Source organism: Cricetulus griseus, chromosome X, assembly GCF_003668045.3.
Source record: "Cricetulus griseus strain 17A/GY chromosome X, alternate assembly CriGri-PICRH-1.0, whole genome shotgun sequence".
NCBI classification, from domain to species: Eukaryota; Metazoa; Chordata; class Mammalia; order Rodentia; family Cricetidae; genus Cricetulus; species Cricetulus griseus.
The window spans coordinates 92,361,448-92,379,017 of record NC_048604.1 but is presented as its reverse complement, the minus strand read 5'-3'; the positions used below and the strand labels follow the sequence as shown (position 1 = coordinate 92,379,017).

Sequence of the window (17,570 nt, the reverse complement as noted above, 5' to 3'; positions counted from 1 at the left end):
ATGGGAAGAAATCTCTGGTGGCTGGAGAAAATCCTTAGGCAACTAGTTTTATGTTGGCATGTAGAAGCAATGAGATCAGTACACTGAGACATGCTGTGTGCTGAGGGAACATAGGCAGGCATCAACAGAATCTACTGCAGGGAAGCCCTATTGTTAGTGAAAATGCAAAATATTAGGTTGGTATCTAATCAAATCCATTAGTAATCCCTGACCTTAGCTGAATAGCTTTCTTCAGTGTTTGGGCATTTGGATTCTGTTTCCTCCCATGATTAAGATTAGAAATGTATACAGTAAGTTCATAACAATTAAAGTTTAAGTAGTTCTCTAAGGTCTCTTCAAAATGAAAAAATCCTGTCATTCTTTGACTCTGCTTATAATAAGTTTTCTATTGTTATATAACTATAACTGAAGACTTGGAAATAGTCTGGTTATGTTTGGAAGCCATTGATTCAGTGATTTGTTTATTTGTTCATGGGCACAGGATTTTTAGAGAAACATACAAATCAGAAATTTAAGAATTCTTGTTAGTTAGTGTCTGCTAGTGTTACCTCAGATTGAGCCATAGTTGATACTTGAGTCAGCCACCCACTTTCTATTAATATATCACTTCAGTGAATACCTGTTAAGCATCATTCGTCTACTTTGCACTGGGAATATGGAAATGGTAGAAAGTACAGTTCAGTGAGCTGGCTTCCCATTGATTTGCTCTTAATTGATGGATAGCAACCAGAACCAAAGGAATGGGTATATTTTTGCTCAGGCTGCTCAGTATAGCCTCCCGGTGAGTGTTGCCTCTAGTTGTGAGGCCAGAAATAAGCCAAATCATTTCCAAAGGCAAGAATCGGGAATGTAAATGACCAATAACATAATCCAAAAGTGTTCCATGAAATTGTTGTCATCCTCTCTTGTCTCTCTATCTTCATTTCTCAAGTCCTCTAAGGAAGTTATTTGGATGTGTTTAACCCCAAGGCTTGATGACTCTGCTTTCTATGGTTTTGGGAAATGCTGTCTAGTTCATGACTGAGAATAAGAACTTGGAAGAGGGTTCAAAACATGGCTTAGCTGTTAAGAGCACTGGTTGCTCTTCCAGAGGACCTGGGTTCAATTCTCACCATCCACATAGTGGCTTACAATGCCCACTGTGGGTACCAGGTACAGACATAGTACACAGACATAAATGTAGGCAAAACACCCATATAGATAAAATAAAATAATTATTTTTCTATAAAAACAAAACTTGAAAGAACTTGGCAACATTTGGAGATGGGGTTTTCAATTTTTTTTGCAAAGTTGCCAGTCTGGAAGTTTCTATGTAAAATAAGGCTGTCCTTGTGTCCTTGAACTTACAATCTTCTTGACTCCCCCCCACCAAATTACAGGATCACAGGCCTTCTGTGTTTTGTCTTTTGGAAGGAAAATTAAGTCTCAGAATGCTTTTCTGTGTTTAGGGATATCAGCAAGTGTTCAACTAGGACATTGAACAGGATTTTACAACTACTTTCATCTTAGAGCTTTTTATGATTTGTCAGATACAGGAATAGGGTAGCCGGTTCTTGATGACAGCCTGGGGTCATGGTGAGTCCAGACAGCAATATAATTGTTTCATAATTGTCAGAAGATCTCGTGCATATGTTTAAAGCCCTTAGTTAATAAGAGAAATTGAATAAGTAGTAAGGTAACACTATTACCTTCCCTTTTGGAGCTCTCTCTATTTTTTTGTTTGCCTTTAGAGACAGGGTTTCTTTGTGAAGTCCTGACTGTCCTGAAACTTACTCTGTAGACCGGGCTGGCCTTGAACTAAGAGATCCCACTGCTTCTGCCTCCTAAGTACTAGGAATAAAGATGTGTGACACCACTGCCTGGCAAAAGGGTTCTATTTTTAAGGCAGGAAATCTTCCAATTGCTGCCTAGCCAGTTGTATTTTTAAGAGGCACGTGAGTTGATTTTTTTATGGCATACTAATTTCCATTAAATAATAGAAGACATCAATGTAATATTATAAAACATTATCATAAGGTTTAGTCATACAAAATTATTTTTCTTTGTCTCTTGTCTAAGTGATTGTGTTTCTGTAACTGAGAATTGAGACAATAATTCAATCATTTTCTGCATTCCCTGTTGTCCTTACAAAGAAACTTTTTGGAGCAGTCCTTCTTGAAGGATATTTATTGCAGAGTACTTTCTAATGCTTCCATTTGTCCACCCCTTAAATTTATCCAGTTAATATCATTGACTGAGGGGTGTGGAGGACTGAGAAATCTGGGAAATCTACATGTTGCAGATCACACAGTGTTAGCTACTACCACAAACATTAGTACTGTGTGAAATTACAAGTTTGTTCCACATAGGCTATGATAGTTCTATGATGGAAATGCGTGATTTTATTCTTACTTCTTTAATGAAGGTTTGCAATGATGGAAAAACAGTAGGAAACATTTTTTCAAATGCAAATTACCTTGCAGGAAAGAAATAACAAAGGAAAGAATTGCCACCAAGGGGAAAAATTAAGTCTTACAGCACTTCCTTGGGTACAGTTGAGACAAACAATTAGCATGTTAAGGACCATTACATCCTGTAATAACATGTTGCTTCCAAAAATTCTGTTCTTTCCAGCTTTGGTCCTAGCTGTTTGCTGGATGACTTTGATGTCGTGTGTCAGGAACCGACTGTGAAATATTTTTAGCACAATTGCAAATCTTATAATAAAGAGTCTAAATTGTCTATAATTCTTACCTATATGTTAACTGACTTAAATAATTTCCACATTAGACGTGTCCTTTACATGAATTAAATCGCTGTTACTTTTCTTATTGTTGTACTAGGAACAGAGAATTTAGTGGTAAATGGTTGAGGGGAGGGCTTGGTCTTCAAGGAGATTGTGGAGAAAATCCTAGACACATGTATCTGGAAAGCTCATTGATTTCCTTAACTTTGGTGTTTGTGCTTTTCTCCAGTTATCTATGCTTTTCTCCAGTTATCTATAAGGCAGCACCAAACAGCCTTTTACTGGCTCACAATTCTGTGATTTGGTCTGGGGCTGCTCCACTAGGCTGGACTATTTAGAATGCCTTCCCTCCTTCCTGCTCTTGTAATGGCTGGGGCACAGTAGAGCCTTTTCTGTTCCTCTAGAGTCCCTTACATTTTGAAGTTTCTCCATTGCTTTACCAGCCCCCTTTCCCTTTAACCAGGCAGTCAAATTCTTTACATTATTGCTAACTTAGGGAAAGGCTGCAGCTGGAAACTGCAAGGTGTCTTAAGGTCTAATTCCAAGAGCCTCTCTCAGCTTCTTACACACTATATTCTGGTCACAATTCTTGAGGCCAGTCCAGATATAAGGGCAAGGAAACAGATCATATCTTGGTAAGAGGAGAGGGGACATTTGGATTTAAGAGTAGATGTTGTTGGTGGCCATCCACCAACATACATAATCTACCGCATCCTTCTTCAGAAGTGAAGAGAAATACTATAACACTTCCCCACATCTGATTAAGCCTTCACAGTCTTTGCTTTTCAATTGTCAGGTTGTCTGCCACACAAACAGAGGAATGTGACTAACTTCCAAACAGAACGGTTCCTTTTAATCTCCATTCTATTCCTTTTTTATGACTACATTTAGAAAACAATTTGACTTCTATGATTATAGTGACTTTGCAGCACATTTTCAGATAAAAATTAGTATATCTGTGGTTTTTGAGCCCTGTTTTAGGTATGCATAAATACAAAATATCACTGCAACAGATATAGGACCACAGATGTCATAAGGCTGGAAAGAACTTTAGAAATTTGTCTATCAAATCCCCCATTTCACAGAGTGGGACACTAAGGCCCATACCAGGTCACAGTGACAATGTTGGAATTTATACTGCTTTGTTTTGATTAGAAGCGTATGTTTAGGGACATTGTTTTATACTTTTATGGCTATGATTGTTAGATACTTTTTTATTACTGTTACTAGAAAATAGTTTATTAGCTTGGCTTTTTATTTAAAAATTAGAGGGTCATATCCTCAGGTTCATGCCTGTAATTTTTTTCCAAATTGTCTATTTATGACATAGATCCCTGAGTTATGGTGCTATAGGAGTAATTGTCGGACACGAATTTACACATGGATTTGATAATAATGGTAAGTACTAGTTCATCTTACAAGCCGCTTCTTTTATAATAATGCCCATTAGATGGTGTTAATTGTTATTATCTTTTCACACTGGCATCATCGTAGGTTGAAGATTATTCCAAGCAATAAGATCGCTGACTGAAAACTTTTCTCGTGTTTTGCTGTGATAGCTTGAAATAAATAACTATCCCAGTCGGTGATCAGGGTAAAATGAAAAAAAAGACTCTGCAGTTTCCATGAAATCGCCTTTGCATTTGGAATGGAATTTCTGGGGCTGCTACAGTGGGGGCAGAAATTCCACTGTAGCTTTTCCCCTTTGTCATTTTTTTCCCTCCTCACCATCCTATGTTGTTTTCCCTAGAGGTGTGAGCTCTGCCCCTGAGATGATTGTATGTGTTGCTTAATTAAGAATTTAGCTTTAGAAACTCGGCTGCCTGATTACTTTGTATAATTTTCAAGTGCTTCTTTTCTATTTTTCTCTATATTGGCATATACTCAAAATTAATAACATATAAATATGTTCTGTATCCTGATGGTATTTAAGCAAAAGGGAATTGCAAGATAATAACAAACTGAAAAATCTCCTTTGAGAGTCATCATTTTTAAGTTTTTATGACATTTATTTTTTATTTGTGTTTGTGTATTATGTGAGTGTGTGTGTGTGTGTGTGTGTCGATCAAGGGACAACTTGTAGGACTGGTTCTATCTTTCTCATGTTTGTCCAAAGTATTGAAGTCAAGTCACCAGGCTTGTCTCCAACATCCTTTACTGGATGACTATTCTGGGACAAGAGAGAAATTGGCTTCTTTTCCTTCTGGATAATTCTTCTTACCTCTCACCAACCCTTCCTTAATGCCTTCCTTGTCTGACCATCTCCTGCTCCTCTGGTCTCCCATTTCCTGTTAAAATGTAGCTTTCTTATAATCACTCCAGTTCCCAGAACCATCCTTTTGGCCTTTGGGTATTTAGTTTATTTAAGAGAAGATTCTTAACTAAGAAACAAAGGCATTGGTTCTGGACCTTTCTTCTGGGTTCTTTCCCACAGGATAGAGTCTAATAATGGCAATTTCACCCTGTAAATATGTAGCATAGTGTATTGCACATTTGAGTATATGCCCAGTAACTGATGATTGATGGGTAGAGGACAGTGACTCCATTTCCGGGGGGGTAGTGTTAGTTGCAAGCAACAACCTTGCTGAAGAACTTTGGGTTGATCTGGTAAATGCTTTTGCTTATTGACCTTCTATGTAAGCCCTTTCTTACAAGTTCTTTCTTTGGAGACTCTTATGTAGGGGGCTTCTGTGTAATTAAATTAAAACCGTGCCTTTAATTCTAGTAACAATCTTGAAAATAGAAGAGTCACACTCAAATCGTTGTTTTGAAGTTTGCAGAGAAGATGAAGAATGGGAAACCATGTAGCAAGAAAAACTAATCTTTCCCCTCCCCCAGTTGCATTCTGGAGATTTCCATTCCAGTCCTAAGTTCTCTTTTTTGAGCAACATTCCTCATCCAAGCAGGACAGATGGGTCTCCTATCCACACTGATGACTGTGAAATGATTCAGAACAGAGGGTTTGTGTGTCTCTTCGCTCCTGGCAACTTAGAGGAAGCAGGTTGCTGTAGGGCTGAGTCAGGTTCTGTGGTCCTATGGTTTGGATGACTCACTGGGGCTGTTCCTATGGATTATTTGGAATTTCACGGCTAGTGCTACTCCACTTCCCTCTGCTTTTTGAATGAAGGAAACTAATTTTGCTGGCCAGAGAATGTTTCAGGTCAGAGGAGATGAAAACAAGGAATCCAACATTGGATGAGACTGGTGCACGTGTTAAATTGATGACTCTCATTTTGAAAATGCCCTTTGTTCGTTTCAAGGAAAGAACTCCCTCAAATCTTTGCCTCCCTCCCCTGATTTCTACAATTAATCCTCTACATTGGAGATGACATGGGAGCTGATCTCAGGGACAGCAACCTATGCTGTCAGGACTGGTTTGGAAAGTATGTTGAGGTGAAGGAAAGGAAAGACTATGATTTCAGCTTCTATAAAGTAACACCGATTTCTCGTAACTTTCCTTTTTTTGCTAGGTAGAAAATATGATAAAAATGGAAATCTTGATCCTTGGTGGTCTGTGGACTCAGAAGAAAAGTTTAAGGAAAAAACAAAGTGCATGATTAACCAGTATAGCAACTATTATTGGAAGAAAGCTGGCTTAAACGTGAGTACAGCTGCGGTTGATAGGGGGGCACCTTGTGGGCCATTTCCCCCATTTAGACATTAGCTTGCTTTACTCCATTGATTCTTCAAGCATGCTTCTGGGATCCACAACATCTGTGTTTCCCTGGGAGCTTGTTAGAAATGCAAATTCTTGACTCCTGCCCAGACCTACTGAATCTCTAGGGGTGGAGTCTGGTACTCTGGGAGTCTGTCACAAGCTCTCAGGTAGTCCTAACAGGAGAATTATAGGCCTACACATTAGTGACATCACAAATCCCCTTGCACAGATAAACAATAACTTTCCTAAAAATCTCCTACATTTCATGTTGTGAAAAAAATCCATCCAAACCATTGTTAGACTGAATTCACTGAGATAACGTCTCATTATTTTGAACGAAAGGGTCTGAGAAGGAAATCGAGTTTTAGTAATAGAGTTTGAACAAAAGAAATGTACTTTTGAAATGTTTATTTTGTGTCATATGTGTGTATATGGCTTTCCATGAAGGTAAAATTCAGTTGTATGCATGCTTTGAGGATGTGAAATTTTGTTCCTTTCCTTTTTGCCTTTATCTTCATCACCTTTCCTATTCTCTTTCTTATTTTCCCTGCCTAAGGACAGGCATTAGTAGCCCTGATACACTTTTCTTCTGCGTTCAGGAAAAGATAGACACACACAGCTTTAGTTAATTGCTTCTGGTGATGGCCTAAGAATTCCTCACTAACCTCTTACCCAAGGGTACAATTTTCAGTTAGAAATACCGATGCAGTAAGTACCTTATTATGTATACATTATTTTTTCCTGGTAGGATACATTCCTATTGCTACCAGAATAAAATTTAATATTTCTACAAGTGGTAGATGAAAGATTATATATCCATGAAACTTTACTTTTCTTTCCAATTTATAAAGCCTTTTAAAATAGTAGGGTTGCTAAACTTCTGTCACTCACATTGTATGTATCTTCCTCCTCAAAAAATCTTCCCTTTAAGATTTTTCCTGTGGTATCGTTTGACACACAAAATCAAAACATTTTAAAATTTCAAGATACCAAATCTCTCTTAAAAACAGCTTTTGTCTTTCTGTTCTGCCCTATGAAGATGTCTCCTCTACTCAGAACACTGTCTTAGCTACCTTTCTCTTGCTGTGGTAAGAGACTATAACCAAGGCAACATGCAAAAGAAAGCATTTAGTTCCAGCATCATAGTTTCAGAGTGTTAGAGCCTATGCCTATCATAGTCGGGAGCATGACAGCAGGTAGGTAAGAATGGCATTGGAGCTGTAGCTAAGAGCTTACTTACATCCTGAGGTAACAATTATAAGGCTGAGAGGCGGGGGCAAAAGAATGAGAGAGTGAGAGACAGTGATTCAAGCTAACTGGATGGGGATGGGCCTTTGAAACCTCATGCCTCTTCCAACAAGGTCACACCTTCCAATCCTTCCCAAACAGTTCCATCAACTAGGGAACAAGTATTCAAATATATGATCACACTCAAACCATCACAGGAAACTCTTATTTTTCCCAGGAAAGTTTTTTCCATTGTTCTGATATTTTACATTTAAGTCTTCATAAATGTGAAATTTATTTTTCCGTGAAGTTTAATATGAAAGGTCACTTACTATAGAGTCTAGGTTAGAGTTTAGAAATGTATGACTTCCAAGTCATACTCACCTGTGTCCATAGCATGCTCTCATTCTCTTATTTAAGTTTATTCACTTATATGAATATATTCAAATACATATATTTAGTTTTGTTCTTCAGTATCTATTTTGTTTGACCAAAGTGTCAGATACTGATATGTAATTTTGAAAATATGTATCTTTGCCACTAGGACAATGGTCATAGGAGCAGATGTGTCTCAGTGTAAATTCGTTCAACCATCAGAAAACAGCTTCAGTCTCATTGCTGTAGAAGGGTTGTGTGTGGGGAGGGTGTATGGGGGGTGTATGTGTGTTTCCTTTGTCGATATAAGTGGTCAGGAGCCATTTTCCAAATTTTATTTGTAAGAGTCAGTCCCTCTGTGCCCAGATTATTCTTTGCAGTGACTAGGGAAGAACTTAGTTGGGTCACCACAGATGCAGAATGTCAGCAGCTAGTATGTCTGGAGAGGTTAAACCTGGTCTCTCATGCTCTATTGTGATGGTTCAGAGTGTGAGGAGTTAAGAGGGATGAGGCTACTCTGGAAGGTATAATTTAGATGTAAAGTTTAGCATGAAGAGGAGATAGAGGCAAGTATTTCTTATGTACATTATTTCTTATGTACATAAGAAAAAATTGAGACTTGAGAAGGCATGTGCCGTACAACAAAAACTTTGGAGAAAGAGGTCTACTTAGGTTTGGATACCTGACAAATGTGAGCATTTTTTCTTAATCATTTTGTCTTAGAGTAACTTCATTTATAAGCAAAACTCAACAAGGCATTCCTTAGGAGATGGAGTCACTGAGAAAGTAGTTTTATGAGAAATCTGCTATTGGCTCTGAGGGAAGCTCAGCCTTAAACTCTTGATACTAAATAGGGTTCTGGAGAATGAATAGCAACCCAGGAATTGTTCAGCTCAGGGACAAGGGGTTGAGCAGCTCTACCAGCACATCAGTCAGTCACTGGAAGATGGGCTGTAGCACTCCCATAGGCTAAGGTTGGCAGTCACAGGGATGACTGCAGAGTCTTGGGAGAGAAGGGGAACCACTGGAAGGCCCTGAAATCATATTTCTACAAGTTACTTTCTATGAACTGAGCAGGTTACAATAGCACTTAGAGAAACAGAGGCCACAAATTTGAGAGAGAGCACAGGAGGGGAGCGTGCATGAGAAGGGCTGGAAGGAGGGAAGGCTTATGATGTATTAGATTTTCATTTCAAAAATGTTAAATCCATGAACAGCTTTGAGATTCAGATGCTTGTTTGTTAAACAGAGGTATTGACAGTAGTCCCTACCTCATTGGAATGTGGAAAAAGAATATAGGTAGAGTCAGAATGGCAACTTCAGGAGCATAAAGCAAGGGATGGTGGGGGTTCTGGCTGATAACCTTGATTCTTGCTTCCTTAAGATGTATTTTGATTTGTTAGCATCACTTGATACATCAGCAGTTGGGCTAACTTAAAAGTTGTGGGTAGGATCCATGACTTGGGAGTTTTAGAGTAGGTATATTAGTTTCTTGTTGCTGACACAGCAAATGACTATGAACTTAGTTGTTTAAAACAACACAAATTTATTCTCATAACATTCAATGTCAGAAGTGTGACACATATCTCAGTGGCCTAATAGAAAGGTGTCAGCATGGATATCTTCCTTTTTAGAGGGTACTAGGGAAGTGCCTGTGTCTTGCATTTTTGAAGTTTCTGAGGCTATCTTTATTTCTTGACTCATGAACCCTTAGTCCTTCAAAGGCCAGCGTACCACTCTGGTGTGCTCTTGTCTTCCTTTTCCTTTTATGAGGACACTTATAATTACATTGAGCTTATCTGGACAAATCATGATAAGTCAATAAGTTTCTCTCTCTCTCTCTCTCGCTCTCTCTCTCACACACATGCACGCATGTGCACGTGTGCGCGCGCGTGCGCGCACGCACACACACACACACACACACACACACACACACACACACACACACACACACACATCCTTGACTTAATCACATCTTAAAAGTCACTTATGTCATTGCAGGGTAACTTATTGCTGAAGGTTTGGGGATTTTGATGTTGATATCTTTAAGAAGCCATTATTCTGCCTACTATACAGGGACTGGCAAACCTGTAAGTTAGATAGTAAATACTCAACTGTCTTTGAAGCAAGAAAGGAAACCTAGACTGTGTATGTTAATGGGTTTGGCTGTGATCTAATAAAATTTGATTTATAGACATTGATATTTGAATTTTATGTAATTTCTATGAGCATAAGATATGTTCTTTTGATTTTTCTTCAATCACCAACAAGTGTAAAATCCAGACTAGACAAAAGCAAATGGCAGGTTGGCTTTGGGATATATAAACACAGACTTTCTTTTTTTAAAATTTAAATTAGAAACAAGCTTGTTTTAGATGTCAATCCCAGCTCTCTCTCCCTCTGCTCCTCCGCTCCCCCCCACTAACACCCTACCTACCTCATACCTTTTCTGCTCTCCAGAGAGGGTGAGGCCTTCCATGGGCAATCTTCAAAGTCTGTCACATCATTTGGAGCAGGGCATAGGCCCTCCCCATGTGTCTAGGCTGAGAGAGTAACCTTCTATGTGGAGTAGGCTCCCAAAGTCCATTCATATACTAGGGATAAATACTGATCTACTACCAGAGGCCCCATAGATTGCCCAGACCTCCAAACTGACATCCTCTCTCAGGGGGTCTGGAACAGTCCTATGCTGGTTTCCCCGCTATCAGTCTGAGGTCCATGAGCTTCCCCTTGTTCAGGTCAGAAGTTTCTATGGGTTTCCCCAGCCTGGTCTTGACCCCTTTGCTCATCCTCCTCCTTCTCTGCAACTGGATTCAAGGAGTTCAGCTCAGTGCTTAGCTGTGGGCGTCTGCTTCTGTTTGAATCAGCTACTGGATGAAGGCTCCTCTTTTCTTCTCCCGACTCCCTCATGTCCTCCTCTCCCCTCTTCTATACCCCTTCTCTTTCTTCTAACTCCCTCTCCCCTCCCCCATGCTCCCAATTTGCTCAGGAGATCTTGTCCCTTTCCCCTTCTCCAGGGGACCATGTATGTCTCTCTTAGGGTCCTCCTTGTTTCCTAGCTTCTCTGGCAGTGTGGATTGTAGGCTGGTAATCCTTTGCTAAACTTAGACTTTCTTTCCTAGCTCATTTATAGTTTTAAGAAACAGCTGAGAAGAATGTCTCCCCATGCTTGGCTGGGTGTCACACATATTTCAAACCTTGACCTTGTAGTCTGTACCACTTCAATTTGATTTTTTGTTCCCCAAGAGGACAACTTTCATTTTAATGTTTCATAGAAATAGCTGAAGGTAAAATGATAACAGTTGGTGCTGAAATCTTGTTTCTGTGTGGATGGCAATTTTTTAGAGACATAGGGACAATGAGAAAAACACTCAAATTATGTGAGTTAATCAGAGAAAGTCATCTGGATATTGACATTTCTATTTTTTCCATTAAACCAGAGCCACTGAGAATATTGTTAACATTTTATTGGAGCTGGCTCAATTTGGGAGAATAAAGAGGTGTATGAGAAAGTAATGCAGAAAGTAACAAGATAAAAAATGTCTACACTCAGAAGCCCCTTGTTGGGGCTCGCTTGCTATCTCACAACATATCACGTCTATGTCTGACTTACTGAATGTAATTTTCTCTTTAAGATATGACATGTTCCCTTCCTGTAATATTTACAAGCCTTTTGCCAAATGCTAGTTGAATGTGGAATACTTTCTGTTTTTCTTTCCTTTAGGTAAAGGGGAAGAGGACCCTGGGAGAAAATATTGCTGATAATGGAGGTCTTCGAGAAGCTTTTAGGGTACTCACCATTACATTTACTGGGCTTTAAAAAAACACCTTGGCAGTATGCATGGGTGTACTTCGGTGTATAGCACCAACAAGCTGTTGAGGAGTATGACGTTTGGGATTCTCTAAAACACATCTGGGTTTCTATATAGACTCAGTTATAACTCTAGTTGATAAGTAGAACTTCATTTTTTTCTTTTGAGGTATTGAGACATCCTAAATAATAATGGTTATTAAGAATTATCTATTGAAAATATAGTTTACCAATAATATAGTCAGAATCATGCTAAACAATGCCATAGGACTCTCCTTGGGACTAAGTTCATGTGAACTTTCTTGAAGTAAAGCTTTCTCTCTATCCCTCCTTATCATTTATCATAAAATCTCCAACTTCTAACTTACGACTGGATCCTATTCATTCTCATATATTGGGCCAGTAAGAGTCCTCAAGAGTGTTTGCATCGTCTCTCAGTGTATGGTGAAGAACGAAATAAACATAATGATAACATAGGTAACATAGAAATATTTGCATAAAGCTGAATATTTACTTTAAAGACCGGCTTATGATCCTAAAGTGTTATATTTTCTATATTCTACTTAAGACAAGTTTTATTTTATTAAATTATGATTAAAAAAGATGAAACATTTTCTTGTTGATAAAATTTTAAAAGAGTAATATGTTTTCTCCACTTGCTAAAGCAGTGATGCATGATGTTGAATTTGTTTGCCTCTGGTTGGAATGGAGAGAACACCCTTTAAAGAGTTAATTAATCTCTGATCATTGTGGCCCATTTGCTTTGCTATGGATAGAGTATAGGGTTCCCCTTTGTTGGTTTGCTTTTCTTTTTTGAGACAAGAGTCTCACCCTGAGTCCAGGCTGACCTCAAGCTCATGGCAGTGTTCCTGCCACAGCCTCTCAAATGCTGGGATGACAGATGTGCACCACCATGCTTGGCTAGCACTGTAAGGTATAAAGTGCATTAGCACCTCCTTCACTGTTAGGCTAAATAGCAGTGGGATGCATTTCCAGATGTTTGTTTTCTTAAAGGAAAACCCAACACAGTGCATTCTATACATGGGAGGGATATGCATTTTAATACTTTTGTGATGAATGGGAAGAGAGAAGAGCTGTCATTGATGAGGATCACCTGTTCTGCTTCCATCACAAGGCTTACAGGAAATGGATAAATGACCGAAGACAAGGAGTTGAAGAGCCTCTCCTACCAGGCATCACCTTCACAAACAACCAGCTCTTCTTCCTGAGTTATGCTCATGTGAGTAAACTGAGGAAAGGGCATAATGGATGAAAATGGATGCCATTAACTTGTGCCCTTGATCAAAGGTTTGGAAGAAAAGTTCACTGGTATGACTTTGACCAAAGCCACCTTTTTTTTCTTGGTTTTTCAAGACAGGGTTTCTCTGTGTAGCTTTGGAGCCTATCCTGGCACTGACTCTGTAGACCAGACTGGCCTCAAACTCACAGAGATCCACCTACCTCTGCCTCCCAAGTGAGCCACCAACGCCTGATCAAAGCCACCATTTAATTTTGTGTCAGTAATGGGTCAGCTATAAAAATACCAAAAACTTCACCCTCAAAATAGTATTTCCTAGTTAGAATGGGAAAACAGGGCCCAATAAAGGCCAATGGTTTGTTTTTATTTATAAATAATAAATCATGTTTTGATTGGAAAATGGCTACACTCAAGAAGAATTTTGCTCTGCTCTGATCTAGAGGACAAGATACAAGGGTCCATCTGTTCCTCCTATTTACATTCTATTCCATAATAACTCCTTGTGAGTGAAATAAACTGATGGAGAGAGCTGCTGCAATTAAAATGTTTATGATGTCTTCAAATATAACATATTTTGTCAAACTGAAGAAATTTGGGATAAAAGAGCAATTCTATTAAAAAAATCACCATTGAGAAATTTCTCTTCAAGCCCCCCACCCTACAGAATGAAGAGATTTTCACTTTTTTGTTTTATATTGGGGGAAGTCTGTTTATATGGAGCATGTTATTTTCTGTCCTGGAAAGGTATTAGAGAACAGTAACAACTATAATGTGTTTTCAGGAATCTCTTAAATGACTTATGAAACATAGTCAATACTATATATTAATGTAAACAAAGTATAAAAAAAACACCTAAGAGGTAAAATTGAATGTGAAAAATAAGCTCACATGGTATGGCTTCTGAGGAAATTAAGGAATTGCACTATAAGAACATCTTTCAAAACATATTCATAAATATGGTGAGAGATGATTTGTCATTATCAAAATAATAGTAAGCCATTATCTTTCCTGCCCTCTCTATGCCTGTAGTTGCTATGACTTGCTATTGCTTTCTCATGCTTTTTTAAAAATACATTTTTATACATCTGGTTCTTTCAATGTCCATTTCTACTTGTTTAATAGCTTTTTGCTAGCTGATCTCTAATTTATGCCTTTTCCTATATACCTGCTTCAGATAAATCCTTCAAAATATTGTTTATCTTTCTGTTCAAGAACAATGTTAAACATGGTTGTGACACTCAGGCCTGCTGATCAGTACTTCAGAAATCTGGCATGAGCCTTTTTCTTCTCTGATCCCTCATTGATGCTCCACCAAGCTGAATGTCTTCCCCATCCCTCAATCATTGTTAAATTTCCCTTTCCATTTAAATGCTTTCCTATATATTCATGTATCCTAGAGGTATTCATACTTCAAAATTATATCATGTTTCATGATCGATTTCAAACCAGTATTAAGTAGGTTATACCTTGGAAAGAAACAACATAGCAAAAGTATATTTCTTGTTCTTGCTCCATGTCCAGTGGGGCTCTGCCCATTGTTTTGACTCAAGGAATTGGATTTTGGAGTGTTTCATCTTGACATGTGCCTTTATGGACACCAAACAGTATAAAAGAAATATGAGGAAATCTTCATGGGCCTTTTTATTTGGTGTGAGTGTATGTGTGTGTGTTGCTGTGTGTGTGTTTGTGGTGTGCCTACTTATATGTGTGTATGTATGCATGTGTGTATGGAGGCTAGAAATTGATGTTTCATGTCTTTCCTTGATTGCTTTTTATCATTATTTTTTGATACATGGTCTTTCACTGAACCCAAAACTCATCAATTTGGCTATGCTGTTTGGCCAATGAACTTCACCTTTCTCTATCACCTTTCTCATCCCATTCTCCCAGCTCTGGGATTGCAGACATATTCCATCATGCCCAGCATTTTTAGGTTTTAGGGAATCTGAACTCAAGTCCTCATGTTTGTACCAGGAACATTACAGATTCAGTCATCTACTCAGCCCCAAAAGACTCTTTATGTAGCAACTGAAATTGGCCCTAAGACTATTGAATTGATGACAAGTTTTCTTAAACTTTTACCAGGAAATAGAATATATAACTTCTAATATTTACTGGTCAAAACAAGTCAGATAGTCATATCTAACTTCAAAAGATACAGGCATGTATTCCTGTCTCAAGTCCAGACCAGGATGAGGCAAGCAAGACAGGGCATCTATAATTAGTATACTTCCTGATTATGCTAAACTATGGTATGGTTCACTTAGTTTATTCATTGAAATGTATATGATTAAATTTGATAAAGGTTATTTAAAACAATAAGTTGAATGCATTGGTCAATTCCTGGACACATGTGATTCTCTTGATTTAAAACGTTTGCTTGGAAACCTTCCTAATTTACTCAAATTCTGGAATTCACATTGATAAAACCTTCTGCTTTGGGGATTTGAATAATAGATGTTACAGTTGCTCAAAGTTTTAGCTGATCCACTGAAACTTCTTGCTATCCATTAATTCCAAAATTATTCTTCAGTTCAAGTTGGATGAGTTAAGAAAGTAGGAAATATATAATTAGAGTAGAAGCATATTTACGGGAGTGTCTTTATCTTTCTAGGTGCGGTGCAATTCCTACAGACCAGAAGCTGCCAGAGAACAAGTCCAAATTGGTGCTCACAGTCCTCCACAATTTCGGTAAGTGAGCAAATGGGCCACAGCAGGTTTTAACTGTGCATCTCCCCATTCTGTGCCCTGGACCCCACCAATGTGCTGCTAGATGGGAGATATGAACAAAGGTCTACACAATGAAATACGTAATCTCCATTTTGTAGACAACAGAATCTAGCCAAATAGAAACTAAGCATCTCTTATTTCATTAGTAGTAAGCTGGTCTTCTCAGTGCCTTTTCAACTAAATTTCTGCTTAGTGTTACATCAAGTGAGGTTTCACAATGAGTTTTCATCATGATGAGGCTTCAAAAGTAATTGCAATCCAAATCAGTTTTAATATGAAGTTTCAGATATAGAATTATAATTGCACAGGGCCAGAGAGATGATTTGGAGGCTAAGAACATTGCTATTCTTGTAGAAGGTTCAGGTTCAGTTTTCAGCATCCACATGATGGCTTATAACCACCTGGAACTCAAACACTAGGGGGATCTGAGTTCGTCTTCCAGTCTCCAAGGCCCCTATGCATGCACTTGATGCATATACATGCAGTCAAATATTGATACATATCATATATATATATATATATATATATATATATATATATATATGCAATTGGAAGGCAATAATCCGTAGATGCCATTAGTATACCAGAGCACTGTGCAATAACAGAAATATTGATTTGGTCCAACCATTTATTTTAGCTGGGAGATCTGGGCAAAAAATAAATTCAAAATGGATTTATTATCTCAGAAGAGGATATGATCTGATGAACTATTCTGCTTACAAGCATCTAGAATTCGGGTTTGCTCTGGTCTATTTTCTATTTAAGGGCATTCTAAGTGATAGCTTTTGTCTTTCACCAACACTGTAAATTAACAAACATGAACAAATATGCCTCTTTTCTAAACACAAAGGAAGATATATATGGTAATCTTTAGCAATTGTAATTCATATCTAGAGTCAGAGACACTGCAGTTTGGTTTTCATTTTGTATCTCCCTTTGAAACTATTGCTTATACATGAAGGGAAAAAGATTAACAACTGTAATTTCAGAATGTATAAAATATTAAGTAAAAACAAAATTAAGGTTGATATTACTTATCCTCAACTAGGTTCTATGGCTTGAGAGAAATTTTCTACAGTAGAGGACAGTTAATTATACAGAGAAATCCAAGAAGCCATGGTAATTTATAGTTATTATTTGCTTAGAACATATTATACCTGGATATCTTTATGTTTAATATTTAAATGAATCATTAGCATATCATAAGAAAGTCATCTAGGATTTCCTCTATATTTTAAAATCTTATTCCTAAAACCTTGCTTTAGAAATGCTTCAAAATTGACTATAAATTACCCACTAGCATAAAAATCTAATCACTGTGTTGGAAATTCTCCCCCACTGGGCTGAACTGTCATGAAGGCTGACAGTTTCTAATGGACTAAAATATGCTCTCACTGAAAAATGCAGCAGAAGAAACCACATAGTAGATTAATTACTCAACAGATAAGTTTTAGAAACTAATTTCATTTTACTAACTGGTTGCCTGAAATGTTGGAGTTTTGCTAATAATTACAGAGTATACTTACTGATTGCCAACTATATTCTATCTTTAACACTTGCCTAAGGTGAATCCCACCATGACATATGCATCCTTACCCATACACCCCAACTAAGCTCAAGAGGCTATGGGGATTTGTTGGATACAGTCCATTGTATTCATTCAAATGCCCAGAGGTAACAAAGTCATTAGGGAAGAAATAAAATGCTGAGTTAAATTTTAGTAAACCCTTTAAATGTTCAGTTGAGTAAAAATAAAATTGATGAGGGAGAGATTTTTGCCTGATTT

At 37.9% G+C, this 17,570-nt stretch overlaps 1 protein-coding gene across 1 annotated transcript in view; it reads left to right on the top strand.

Annotated features, from left to right (window-relative positions):
- Positions 1 to 17,570, top strand: part of Phex (phosphate regulating endopeptidase homolog X-linked) — a 213,574-nt gene that overhangs the window by 191,577 nt on the left and 4,427 nt on the right. Inside the window, exons 19-23 of the mRNA XM_027432770.2 lie at positions 4,056 to 4,123; positions 6,196 to 6,326; positions 11,710 to 11,775; positions 12,932 to 13,036; positions 15,669 to 15,745. Of these exons, the coding sequence (XP_027288571.1) occupies positions 4,056 to 4,123; positions 6,196 to 6,326; positions 11,710 to 11,775; positions 12,932 to 13,036; positions 15,669 to 15,745 (447 nt within the window). The remainder of the gene's footprint in view (positions 1 to 4,055; positions 4,124 to 6,195; positions 6,327 to 11,709; positions 11,776 to 12,931; positions 13,037 to 15,668; positions 15,746 to 17,570) is intronic.